Here is a 12,625-nt window from a genome sequence, read left to right as displayed (position 1 = left end):
TATTGCTACCAGTTTGGTTAGCCCAATCTATATGTAGATTAAAGTCATCCATGATAACTGCTGTACCTTTATTGCACGCATTCCTAATTTCCTGCTTGATGCCATCCCCAACCTCACTACTACTCTTTGGTAGTCTGTACACAACTCCCACTAACGTTTTCTGCTCTTTGGTGTTTCGCAGCTCTACTCATATAGATTCCACATCATCCAAACTAATGTCTTTCCATACTATTGCGTTAATCTCCTCTTTAACCAGTAACGCTACCCCACCTCCTTTTCCTTTCTGTCTATCCTTCCTGAATATTGAATACTCCTGGATGTTGAGTTTCCAGCTTTGGTTACCCTGGAACCATGTCTCTGTAATCCCAATTACATCATATCCGTTAACAGCTATCTGCGGAGTTAATTCATCCACCTTATTACAAATGCTCCTCGCATTGAGACTCAACGCCTTCAGGTTTGTTTTTTTTAACACTCTTTGCCCTTTTAGAATTATGTTGTAATGTGGCCCTTTTTGATTTTTGCCCTTGATTTCTCTGCCCTCAACTCTTACTTTTCTCCTTCCTACCTTTTGCTTCTGCCCTCTTTTTACTTCCCTCTGCCTCCCAGCATAGATTCCCATCCCCCTACCATATTAGTTTAAACCCTCCCCAACAGCACTAGCAAACACTTCGCCAAGGACATCGATTCTGGTCCTGCCCAGTCGCAGACCGTCCGTTTTGTACTGATCCCACCTCCCCCAGAACCGGTTTCAATATCACAGGAATTTAAATCCCTCCCTCCTGCACCATTCCTCAAGCCACATATTCTTCTGAACTATCCTGCTATTGCTACTCTGACTAGCACGTGGCACTGGTAGTAATCCTGAGATTACTACCTTTGAGGTCCTACTTTTTAATTTAACTCCTAGCTCCCTAAATTCAGCTTGTACGATCTCATCCCATTTTTTACCTATATCGTTGGTACCTATATGCACCACGACAGCTGGCTGTTCACCCTCCCCCTCCAGAATGCCCTGCAGCCGCCCTGAGACATCCTTGACCCTTGCACCAGTGAGGCTCGTTTGCGGCCGCAGAAACGCTTATCTATTCCCCTTGCAATAGAATCCCCTACCACTATAGCTCTCCCACACTTTTTCCTGCCCTCCTGTGCAGCAGAGTCACCCCTAGTGCCATGAACTTGGCTGCTGATGCCTTCCCCTGATGAGTCATCTCCCCCAATAGTACCCAAGGTGGTGTATCTGTTTTGGAGGGAGGTGACCGTAGGGGACTCCTGCACTACCTTCCCTCCCTTGGTCTTCCTGATGGTCACCCATTCCCTATCTGCCTGTGTAACCTTTACTCTCGGTGTGACTAGTTCACTAAACGTGTTATCCATGACGTCCTCAGCATCGCGGACGCTCCAGAGTGAATCCATGCGCAGTTCCAGTGCCACAATGCGGTCTGACAGCAGCTGCAGCTGGACACACTTCCTGCACACATAGTAGCCTGTCCCTGACTTCCCATATAGTACAGGAGGAGCATGACATGGCTCTGGGCTTTCCTGCCATGACTTAACCCTTAGATTAAATTGATTTACCAACAATGCCAAAGGTTTCCTACTGATAAGAAGAAAAAGAAAAAGAAAAAGAAAAACTACTCACCAGTCAACCAGCCAATCACTTACCTGCTTGGCTGTGACATCGCACTTCGATTGTTTTTTACTTATATTTTGCCTTTTGACCCTGCACCAGCTAGCTTCTCCTGACTGCTGGCATCCTTTTATGGGCCTCGCTGCTCCTGACCTGCTCCGCTCTGACCTCCCCTGCTTCTCCCGACTGCTGCTCCTCCGACTGCCGCTGGCCTTTTATAGGCCTCGAGCCTCCCGATCCCGCTGGCTGCTCCCAACGAGGAGGTTCTGGAGATACACGTCATCATGGGCATGAGGCTATCTAACAGCGATTTGCGATGTATCGTCATCCAAGTAAGGGGTTATGGGGAGTGGGCAGGGAAGTGGACCTGAGTCCATGGTCAGATCAGCCATGATCTTATTAAATGGGGGAGCAAGCTCGAGGGGCCACATGACCGACTCCTGCTCCTATTTCTTAAGTTGCACCATTTGAAGTAGGGTGGTATAATGGAACCTTGGTATGTTTCACACCATTTCTGCTCATGAACTGTCCAAATTATTCTGAACAAAATTGCAGCCCATTATCAGACACAATTTCTTCTGGGAGTCCATATGAAGAAAACAATCTTCACAAATTGTCTAGTGTTTTACTTGTTGTTATTTTCCACATTGGAAACACCACTACCCATTTCAAATGACTATCAATCACAATATACAATTGTTGTCCTTCCAGCTCAGCAAAATCTATATGTAACCTTTGCCAAACCCTGGGAGGCCATTTCCATGGCTGTATTGGTACTGATGGTGGTTTCTTGCTTACCAATTGACATGTTTTACACTTACGAACGATGTACTTTATATCCTTATCTAGACCTGGCCACCATAAGTAACTGCATGCAAAACTCTTGGTCAAGCACATTCCCAGTTGCCGGTCATAAAGATTTCCTAACAATTTGAACCTGAACTTATTTGGAATAACGACTCTTGCACCCCATATGATACAATCTTTTTCCACTAATAATTCATTCCTACAAATGAAGTATGGATGAATATATTTCTCTGATACCTGGTTTGGCCAGCCATTTGCTATGTAATCATACACCTTTGACATAACTGGGTCATGTTTGGTTGCTCTACCAATCTTTTCAGCTGTGACTGGCAGCTCATCAATGTATGAAAAATAGAAGACTTCTTCTACCTTAGAGATAATGTTCTCAGTTTCTAGTCTTTTAAGTTCTTGCTCAACTTTTTCCTTGAGTGCATATGATATGGGACGAGGCTTGTAGTAAACTGGTCTAGCGTCTTTCTGTACTCTAATACTTGCCTTGAAGCCTTGGATCGGATTGCCTGTTTCACGGAACACCTTCGGATACTGTTTGGTAACATCATCCTTCGAAGCAAATCTCGTTTCGACACGAAAAATCTCATTCCAATCCAGCTTCAATGGTCCCAACCAATTTCTACCTATCAAAGCCGTTTGTCTCCTGCCACTACTAAGAGAGGCAAGCTCTGAAACTGATCCTTGTATTTCACCTTTACAGTGATATGTCCAACCACAGGGATTTACTCTCCTGAGAAGCCTCGCAGCTCTATCTGGATAGGCAATGGCAAACATTTAAAGATCACATGGATGAACTTCAACAATTGTACATCCCGGTCTGGAGTAAAAATAAAACGGGGAAGGTGGCTCAACCGTGGCAGCAAGGGAAATTAAGGATAGTGTTAAATCCAAGGAAGAGGCATAAAAATTGGCCAGAAAAAGCAGCAAACCTGAGGACTGGGAGAAATTTAGAATTCAGCAGAGGAGGACAAAGGGTTTAATTAGAGGGGGAAAATAGATTATGAGAGGAAGCTTGCAGGGAACATAAAAACTGACTGCAAAAGCTTCTATAGATATGTGAAGAGAAAAAAATTAGTGAAGACAAACGTAGGTCCCTTGAATTCAGAATCAGGTGAATTTATAATGGGGAACAAAGAAATGGCAGACCAACTGAACAACTACTTTGCTTCTGTCTTCACGAAGGAAGACATAAATAACATTCTGGGAATACTAGGAGACCGAGGGTCTAGTGAGAAGGAGGAACTGCAGGAAATCCTTATTAGGCAGGAAAGTGTGTTCGGGAAATTGATGGAATTGAAGGTCGATAAATCCCCCAGGCCTGATAGTCTATATCCCAGAGTACTTAAGGAAGTGGCCCGAGAAATAGTGAATGCATTGGTGATCATTTAGTAGCAGTCTATCGACTCTGGATCAGTTCCTATGGACTGGAGGGTAGCTAATGTAACACCATTTTTTAAGAAGGGAGTGAGAGAGAAAACAGGTAATTATAGACCGGTTAGCCTGACATCAGTAGTGGGGAAAATGTTGGGATCAATTATTAAAGATGAAATAGCAGCACATTTGGAAAGCAGTTACAGGATCGATCCAAGCAATGGAAGCAAGTCATCCTCTTTCGAGGGACCGCCTATGATTTTACTCTGACAACTCCCCACACATTACCTTATGCTGTCTACCTTACAGTCATGCATTACTATTTTGCCATCAATCCCATAGGCACTCATGAGTCAGTCTATGTGTCAAATGCTCTCCTGAAATCCAAGTAAAGAACACACGTTGCTTCACATTTATTCACCAGATTTGTTTGGACATAATATGCCCCTTCTAAATCCATACCAACTCTCTCTAATCAGACTTCTGTCTTCCACATGGTCCCTTATGCTGTCCCTCAACATCTCATACACTTCCTCACAGTTGAGGGAAAGTTTACAGCTCTGTAATTTGATGGTTCATCCTGTGCTCCTTTTTAAATATGGAGTGGTGTCACATTTGCCACGTTCCAATCCACTGGGATACTATCAAATACCAGGGAGCTTTGAAAAATAGGGTTGGAGCTTTGAAAGATAGAATTGAGGAGATCTGCAATGTCCTCAACCAACATCCTTTGTTGGAAATCATTAAAGCCCATGGCATTGGTTAAAAAAGAAAGACTTGCATGTATATAGCACCTTTCATGACCACCGGACATCTCAAAGTGCTTTACAGCCAATGAAGTACTTTAGAGTGTCATCATCATAGGCAGTCCCTCGGAATCGAGGAAGACTTGCTTCCACTCTTAACATGAGTTCTTAGGCGGCTGTACAGTCCAATACGAGAACCACAGTCTCTGTCACAAGTGGGACAGATAGTCATTGAGGGAAGGGGTGGGTGGGACTGGTTTGCCACACGCTCTTTCCACTGCTTGCGCTTGATTTCTGCACGCACTTGGTGACAAGACGCAAGATGCTCAGTGCCCACCTGGATGCGCTTCCTCCACTTAGGGCGGTCTTTGGCCAGGGTCTCCCAGGTATCAGTGGGGATGTTGCACTTTATCAAGGAGGCTTTGAGGGTGTCCCTGTAACGTTTCCCCTGCTCACCTTTGACTCGTTTGCCGTGAAGGAGATCCGAGCTTTGGAGTGTAGTCACTGTGGTAATGTAGAAAACGCGGCAGCTAATTTGCCCACAGCAAGCTCCCACAAACAGCAATGCTATAATGAGCAGATGTTTTTTGTTATGTTATGTTGATTGGAGGATTAATTATTGGCCAGGATACCGGGGATAACTCTCCTGCTCTTCTTTGAAATAGCGGCATGGAATTTTTTATGTCCCGAAAGACAGCACCCCGACAGTGCAGCACTCCCTAAGTGTGACGGACGGTTTGCTCCGGCGGTGCAATATAAGTTATCTGGGACTTGGGACTCTTCGGGTCCCGAGTTCTGCACACATGCGCTATTCCATTGACCTCTGCTCCCCCTTCTGCACCCCCCTCCCTCCCGCCCTGAGAAGAATAGTCCGGAGGCCAGAGACTGCCGACGTCGGATTGCAGGTAAGTGTCTCCAGGTACATTTACATTTTTTATTGTTTTGTGCAGTGTTTTTGATTTATTTATAATACTTATATTGATATTTATTTATTTATGTTCCTGTGTTTCTGGGGGGGCGGTGGCGGTGGAATAGATCTCTGGGGGGGAGGATTAGATCTCTGGGGGGATTAGAACTCTGGGGGGGATTAGATCTCTGGGGGGGATTAGATCTCTGGGGGGATTAGATTACTGGGGGGATTAGATCTCTGGAGGATTAGATCTCTGGGGGGGATATTAGATCTCTGGGGGATGTTAGATCTCTGGGGGGATATTAGATCTCTGGGGGATGTTAGATCTCTGGGGAAAGGACTAGATCACTGTTGGGATTAGATCACCGGGGGATTAGATCTCTGGGGAGGATTCGATCTCTCTGGGGGAGGTTAGATTTCTCTGGGTGGGATTAGATCTCTGGGGAGGGGGGGAAATTAGATCGCCAGGGGAAGATTAGATCTCTGGAGGGGCGGACTAGTGTGCTAGGCGGATTAGATCTCTCTGGGTGGATTAGATCTCTGGGGGGGTACTAGATCGTTGGGGAGGAGGATCATATTTCTGGTGGGGGAGAGAAATAGATTGCTGGGGGGAGGAGTAGATCGCTGGCAGTCGGAGGGGGGAGGAATATTGTAGTTTACATACCGCCGACATATCATCGGCATAAAATCAGCTTTTTTCAGACGGTGTGCAGCTCCGGTGGTATGTCGGCAGTATGCTTTTGGGCGTTCTGTAGGGTGCTCCATGTGGGCGGATGGTATGCATACCGCCCGGTGGTGTGTCGCTGATGAATTTCCCGCCGGGCGGTATGTGGGCGGTATGTAGGTATGTTTTGATCAATTTCGCGATTTTGTGCAGTATGTCGGCGGTATATGGGCAGTATGCAGTGGTATGTCCACCAATTTTGGCCCCTTGAAGTACTTCAATTAACTCCCTCATTCTATGCCAGAAAATTTAAAATCCCCCATGATTATAACTGAGGTTTTAGCATTAATCTTTTTTATGACTTCCTGTATCTACTCCTTTTACAGTGTAGTGGCTTGTTCTCGTTACACCTTTCAGATCCATCCAAAGAGATTCTTCCAAATTCCAATTCCTCGCTCTATGATACTCTTTCTTAAGATATGTTTCAGTAATTCCTATAATATCTATTACATCCTTTCTTACCAACGTTTATAACTCATCTTTTTTATTTCTTATTCTCCTGGCAAAGATTAGTGGGAAAGCGGGTTTTGTAGAGGACACAGAGAGGCTGCAAAGAGATTTAGATAGGTTAAGCGAATGGGCTAAGGTTTGGCAGATGGAATACAATGTCGGAAAGTGTGAGGTCATCCAGCTTGGAAAAAAAAGCAGTAAAAGGGAATATTATTTGAATGGGGAGAAATGACAACATGCTGAGGTGCAGAGGGACCTGGGGGTCCTTGTGCATGAATCCCAAAAAGTTAGTTTGCAGGTGCGGCAGGTAATCAGGAAGGCGAATGGAATGTTGGCCTTCATTGCAAGAGGGATGGAGTACAAAAGCAGGGAAGTCCTGCTGCAACTGTATAGGGGATTGGTAAGGCCGCACCTGGAGTACTGCGTGCAGTTTTGGTCACCTTACTTAAGGAAGGATATACTGGCTTTGGAGGGGGTACAGAGACGTCCTCCTCACAGCTCACACCGCCACCCAGCTTAGTGTCATCTGCAAACTTGGAGCTATTACTCTCAATATTGATTCACAGGAACCACACCTCATTTTCAAAAAAGGAAAAAAAAGACTTGCATTGATGTAGAGCCTTTCACGACCTCAGGACGTCCTAAAGCACTTTACAACCAACAAAGTACTTTTGAAGTGTAGTTACTATTGTAATGTAGGGACGTGGCAGTCAAGCTCCCAAAAACACCAATGTGATAATGACCAGATAATCTCTTTTTGTGATGTTGATGATAGGATAAATATTGACCAGGACACTGTCACTGTCACTTTAATTCCCCTGCCACTCCCACTCTGACCTCTCTGTTCTCAGCCTCTTACACTGTTCCAACGAAGCTCAACCTAAGCTCAAGGAACAGAATCTCATCTTTCAATTAGGCCTTCTGGACTCAACATCGAGGTCAACAATTTCAGATCATAACCTTTGCCCTCATTTTTTCAGATGGCAACTGTTGATGATTCTGCCATTCCCGTTCACACCTCTTCTCGACCTATCTTTTGTTTCTTTACTTGTCCCATTACTATCTCCTTCTGCTTTGTACTATCACGCCTTTTGTCATTTAATCTCTCCTGCCTTTTACCCATCACAGAGCTTTCCTTTTGATCTTTCTTCCCCTTCCCCTTTCCCTGCCTCTGCACTTGCTTAAAACTTGTTTTATTTCATTTTTCCTACCTTCTTTGCTGTGTATAACTTGCATCTGAGCCTTATCAGGAGATTTCGTTTAAATAAAAGAAAATGTACTCTGTCCAATTTTACCCAACAATACCCTCACTGCCACAGGCTGAAATCCTTGTAAAGACAAATGAACTATTGATAAGAGCAGCTGTGGTTAAACATGAAAGCCAGGATCACATTGCCCTGTTTATCAAGATTGTCTTAACAGCAGGAAAAAAAGCAGAAAAGGAAAAAAAATCTAACAACTCTGACAAGCAAATCACTGCTTAATCTACTTATTTATTTATTTTGCCAGTTGAGACCCAATTTAAGGATGTAGGCTAATTTGTCTCCCTGCTTTTCCAAGCCGAAGGGTCAAATATCATTGTAAACCTGCAGGTTTTCAGGACATATGTTCTGTGTTGCTCCAGATGGTTGTATATATATAGATATATATATATATACATACAGCTTTTAAAACAGGGAGAATAATTATATTTATTGCTTCCTCATGTCCAATCTATTCAGTTCATTCCTCTTGTTTTAAAGATGTACCGTTCTTCATCCTGGCCTGTCCCACCATAATCTGTATTTTTCCCCATTACGTCTGTGTGTGCCGGCTCGGTTACAAGCCGGCTCAGCAGTTTATACTTTCCTGCAATTAAAATAATTAGAGATTTCCTGAGCCAACTTACAGGTTTCGGACCAATTTTACTTGTAAATCTTTCAAAACAATGAAGAAGAAATGAGAAATACAGTGAGCTAAGCAAACATGTTTAAAGGAAACCAATCTTGGAGCAAAAAATCACGCTGCTATCAGGCCACATTATTTTTAAGACTAAGTGGCAGCAGCATGAAAATTGACTTAAGTGCAGGAAAATCATGAACACATTGATTTAAATGGGGATGGATCTATGATAATTGCCTTCTAACTTTTTTGCTGAGGGCAATTGTGGAGCACAAGTCCCAGGAAAATATGGAGCGGCATAACTAATGCCGTAAGTTGCTGACCCAATAATTTCCTTTTCCTTTTGCTCCGTTCAAGGGTCCCTGCACCACAGATGCTCCGTAACAATGGTGCAAGTCCCCAGGAAAATCTGGACCATTATTTTTCCTGGTATTCACCGTTGCTCATTTTGGGTTACATTTTAATTCAAGAAGATTAAAGTCTTACCAAGCATGAAGAGGATCTCCACAAAGATGTCACTCACACTGGGCGGGTTTCTTGAAGCAGCAGAATGGTCATCTCTGCTTACGCTAAAGCAGACGTTGTATGGAACAGTGACCGCAACATAAAACGTTGCCAAGAGGATCAACCAATCCCATCCGGCTTTGAAAGTGCCATAATGAAGCAGAATAAACCTGGATTTCTGAATAGCTGCAACTTTATACTCTGGAAGTGCTGGTTTCTCTCCAAAGACATTCTGTTTAAAACAAGTTAAAAAAAAAGCAAGATATGTATATTGTTTTGTGTACTATTGGAACTTTCTCCAAAATGTTCTACAAACACTCAAAATGCTGTAATTTTGCCTCAAACTGAATTGAGCTGAAGAGTAATACCAATCATGTGCTAACTGTAGATAAATAAAGGTATCTTTTATTGCAGTATTTTTCTTTAGTAATGAAATGGCAAATTCTTGTGCTATAAATATTGTTTTAAAGTTAGCTATGTATCTGCTTGAGGATTGCATCCATGGGTAAATGTGATAAAACCTGGTGGCACTGAGCCATACAAACCAGACATATCGAAATCAAGTTTCTGGTCTATGCTGAGCTAGCTGATCTCTGCCAAGTGGTGTTAATGCTACCATTGGTCTCAAAGGGGCTGAAATTGGTGAACATACAGCCCGCGGACCGCCTATATAACGCCTAAAATCACGAAATTGATCAAAAAATACTTTCCTTCTAAACTCCAGTGAATAAAGGCCGAGTCGATCCAGTCTCTCCTAATATGTCAGTCCTGCCATCCCGGGAATCAGTCTGGTGAACCGTCGCTGTACTCCCTCAATAGCAAGAACGTCCTTTCTCAGATTAGGAGACCAAAACTGAACACAATATTCCAGGTGAAGCCTCACCAATGCCCTGTATGATTGCAATAATATCTCCCTGCTCTTATACTCAAATCCCCTAGCTATGAAGGCTAACATACCATTTACCTTCTTCATCGTCTGCTGTACCTGCATGCCAACTTTCAATGACTGATGTACCATGACACCCAGGTCTCGTTGCACCTCCCCTTTTCCTAATCTGCCGCCATTCAGATAATATTCTGCCTTTGCGTTTTTGCCACCAAAGTGGATAACCTCACATTTATCCACATTACACTGCATCTGCCATGCATTTGCCCACTCACTTAACCTGTCCAAGTTACCCTGCAGCCTCTTAACGTCCTCCTCACAGCTCACACCGCCACCCAGCTTAGTGTCATCTGCAAACTTGGAGATATTACACTCAATTCCTTCATCTAAATCATTAATGTATATTGTAAAGAGCTGGGGGCCCAACACTGAGCCCTGCGGCACCCCACTAGTCACTGCCTGCCATTCTGAAAAGGACCCGTTTATCCCGACTCTCTGCCTCCTGTCTGCCAACCAGTTCTCTATCCACATCAGTACATTATCCCCAATACCATGTGCCTTAATTTTGCACACCAATCTCTTGTGTGGGACCTTGTCAAAAGCCTTTTGAAAGTCGAAATACACCACATCCACTGGTTCTCCCTTGTCCACTCTACTAGTTACCTCTCCAAAAAATTTCAGAAGATTTGCCAAGCATGATTTCCCTTTCATTAATACATGCTGACTTGGACCGATCCTGTTACTATTTTCCAAATGCACTGCTATTTCATCACTACTGATGTCAGGCTAACCGGTCTATAATTACCCATTTTCTCTCTCCCTCCATTTTTAAAAAGTGGTATTACATTAGCTATCTTCCAGTCCATAGGAATTGATCCAGAGTCGATAGACTGTTGGAAAATGATCACCAATGCATCCACTATTTCTTGGGCCACTTCCTTAAGTACTCTGGGATGCAGACTATCAGGCCCCGGGGATTTATCGGCCTTCAATCCCATCAATTTCCCTAACACAATTTCCCGTCTAATAAGGATTTCCTTCAGTTCCTCCTTCTCACTAGACCCTCGGTCCTCTAGTATATCCGGAAGGTTATTTGTGTCTTCCTTCGTGAAGACAGAACCAAAGTATTTGTTCAACTGGTCTGCCATTTTTTTGTTCCCCATTATAAATTCACCTGAATCTGACTGCAAGGGACCTACGTTTGTCTTCACTAATCTTTTTCTCTCAACATATCTATCGAAGCTTTTGCAGTCAGTTTTTATGTTTCCGGCAAGCTTCCTCTCATACTCTATTTCCCCACCGCCGGATTAAATCTGAAGGGTTAATAGCGTTAGTGTGAAATTGCTGTGCTTTAGAAAATGTACTATATGACAGAATGAGATAAGCAATTGCGAAAATGTCACAAGACGCTGAGCAAGAAAGAAACCAATCACACCAGACGCTGGCCGAAGATAAGGAAATAAGCCAGACAGTGACGAAAAAAACTCATTGCGTAGACACTTTTTGCAATGCCAGATGTAGAAGCAGTGACATGTGACCTTTGCGGTTTACGACTTTAAATACTCATTTTTTGTAAACCCAAATTGAGTTGTTGCCTGGTTGAGGGACCTACATACAACTCCCCTGGTACCTTGTATAAATAAGCTGTGTGTGTTTTCAACTCTCTAACGTAGTCTCGGAGTAGATTTATTTCTACCTTAGGGTTTTCCACCAACAGTTTTGGCGCTGCGAGCAAGGTGTACCGTTAAGCCCTCCTGACCGAACGTACGGGGATAAGGTCGGATTTCATGACATCCCAGAAATTGGAATGTCGAACCGGCAGTGGTGAGGCTGCCGGACACCCAACAAACAAGTGAGACTCGGAGAGGTTTGATAACAGACACAGTGAGTAGAAATTAAGATAAAATCGAATATAAGTAAGATAAGTGCTGTGTAAGAGAAACGAGTGTCCCCGTAACTTCAATTGTCACAAACTATCTCAATCACCTAACTTGAGCCGGAATTAAGAGGGCAAATGCCCCATATGATGGCCAAGGATTAAGGTCAAAGGGAACACCGGGAGGACAAAGTGACAGCGGAAACCTGTGAGTGACTATGTGATACGCATGAACTGGTGTGAGAGTTGAGGGATAATCCCATCGCAAAAAATAAGTGACGGAGTAGAAGTAGGCCCCCGTGAAGAGACTCATTTGCAGAGAAAGCGAGGGAAGGTTAGATCACATAATGGAGTCGGGGGAAGACCTTGAATGGGGGCTGGGAGAGTCTCTTAGTAGGTTTATGCAGATGACCAGAAGGGCTTAATAGATAAAATGATTAAAGATGCGTGGGATCCCTCGGCTGTCCCCAAGGAGCAAAAGAATTGGTGGGAGAAACAGAAACAGAAAAAGGCAAAGAAAGCCGGAGTACTTTTAGTACATCAATTATGTGTGTTAGAAAGTAAAACCAAACAATTAGTAGAGAAAAGTAAGGAGACAGAAGCCGAGAATAAGAAATGGAGAGAGCGGTATAAACAAACCGGCAAGTGGGGGGGATCAGATCATGACCTCCCTCTGACTTATGTTGCCGCAGTAGCGGCCTCGGCTCCTCCCTTTGATGAGGAGACCGAGATGGAAGGGTCAAATTCAGTAAATACAGAAAGGGCAGCCCCTCTTAGGGTAACCCAGGGCATACAGGGAGGGAACCCCCGATATCAATACTACACTTT

The 12,625-nt window shown here is 43.8% G+C and overlaps 1 protein-coding gene across 1 annotated transcript in view; it reads right to left on the bottom strand.

Moving 5' to 3' along the window:
- Positions 1-12,625, bottom strand: part of kcnh3 (potassium voltage-gated channel, subfamily H (eag-related), member 3) — a 939,094-nt gene that overhangs the window by 558,102 nt on the left and 368,367 nt on the right. Inside the window, exon 4 of the mRNA XM_070875952.1 lies at positions 9,018-9,267. Within this exon, the coding sequence (XP_070732053.1) occupies positions 9,018-9,267 (250 nt within the window). The remainder of the gene's footprint in view (positions 1-9,017; positions 9,268-12,625) is intronic.

This window comes from Pristiophorus japonicus, chromosome 3 (genome assembly GCF_044704955.1).
Source record: "Pristiophorus japonicus isolate sPriJap1 chromosome 3, sPriJap1.hap1, whole genome shotgun sequence".
NCBI classification, from domain to species: domain Eukaryota; kingdom Metazoa; phylum Chordata; class Chondrichthyes; family Pristiophoridae; genus Pristiophorus; species Pristiophorus japonicus.
The sequence above is the reverse complement of the archived record's forward strand: the minus strand, read 5'-3'. Positions and strand labels throughout refer to the sequence as shown.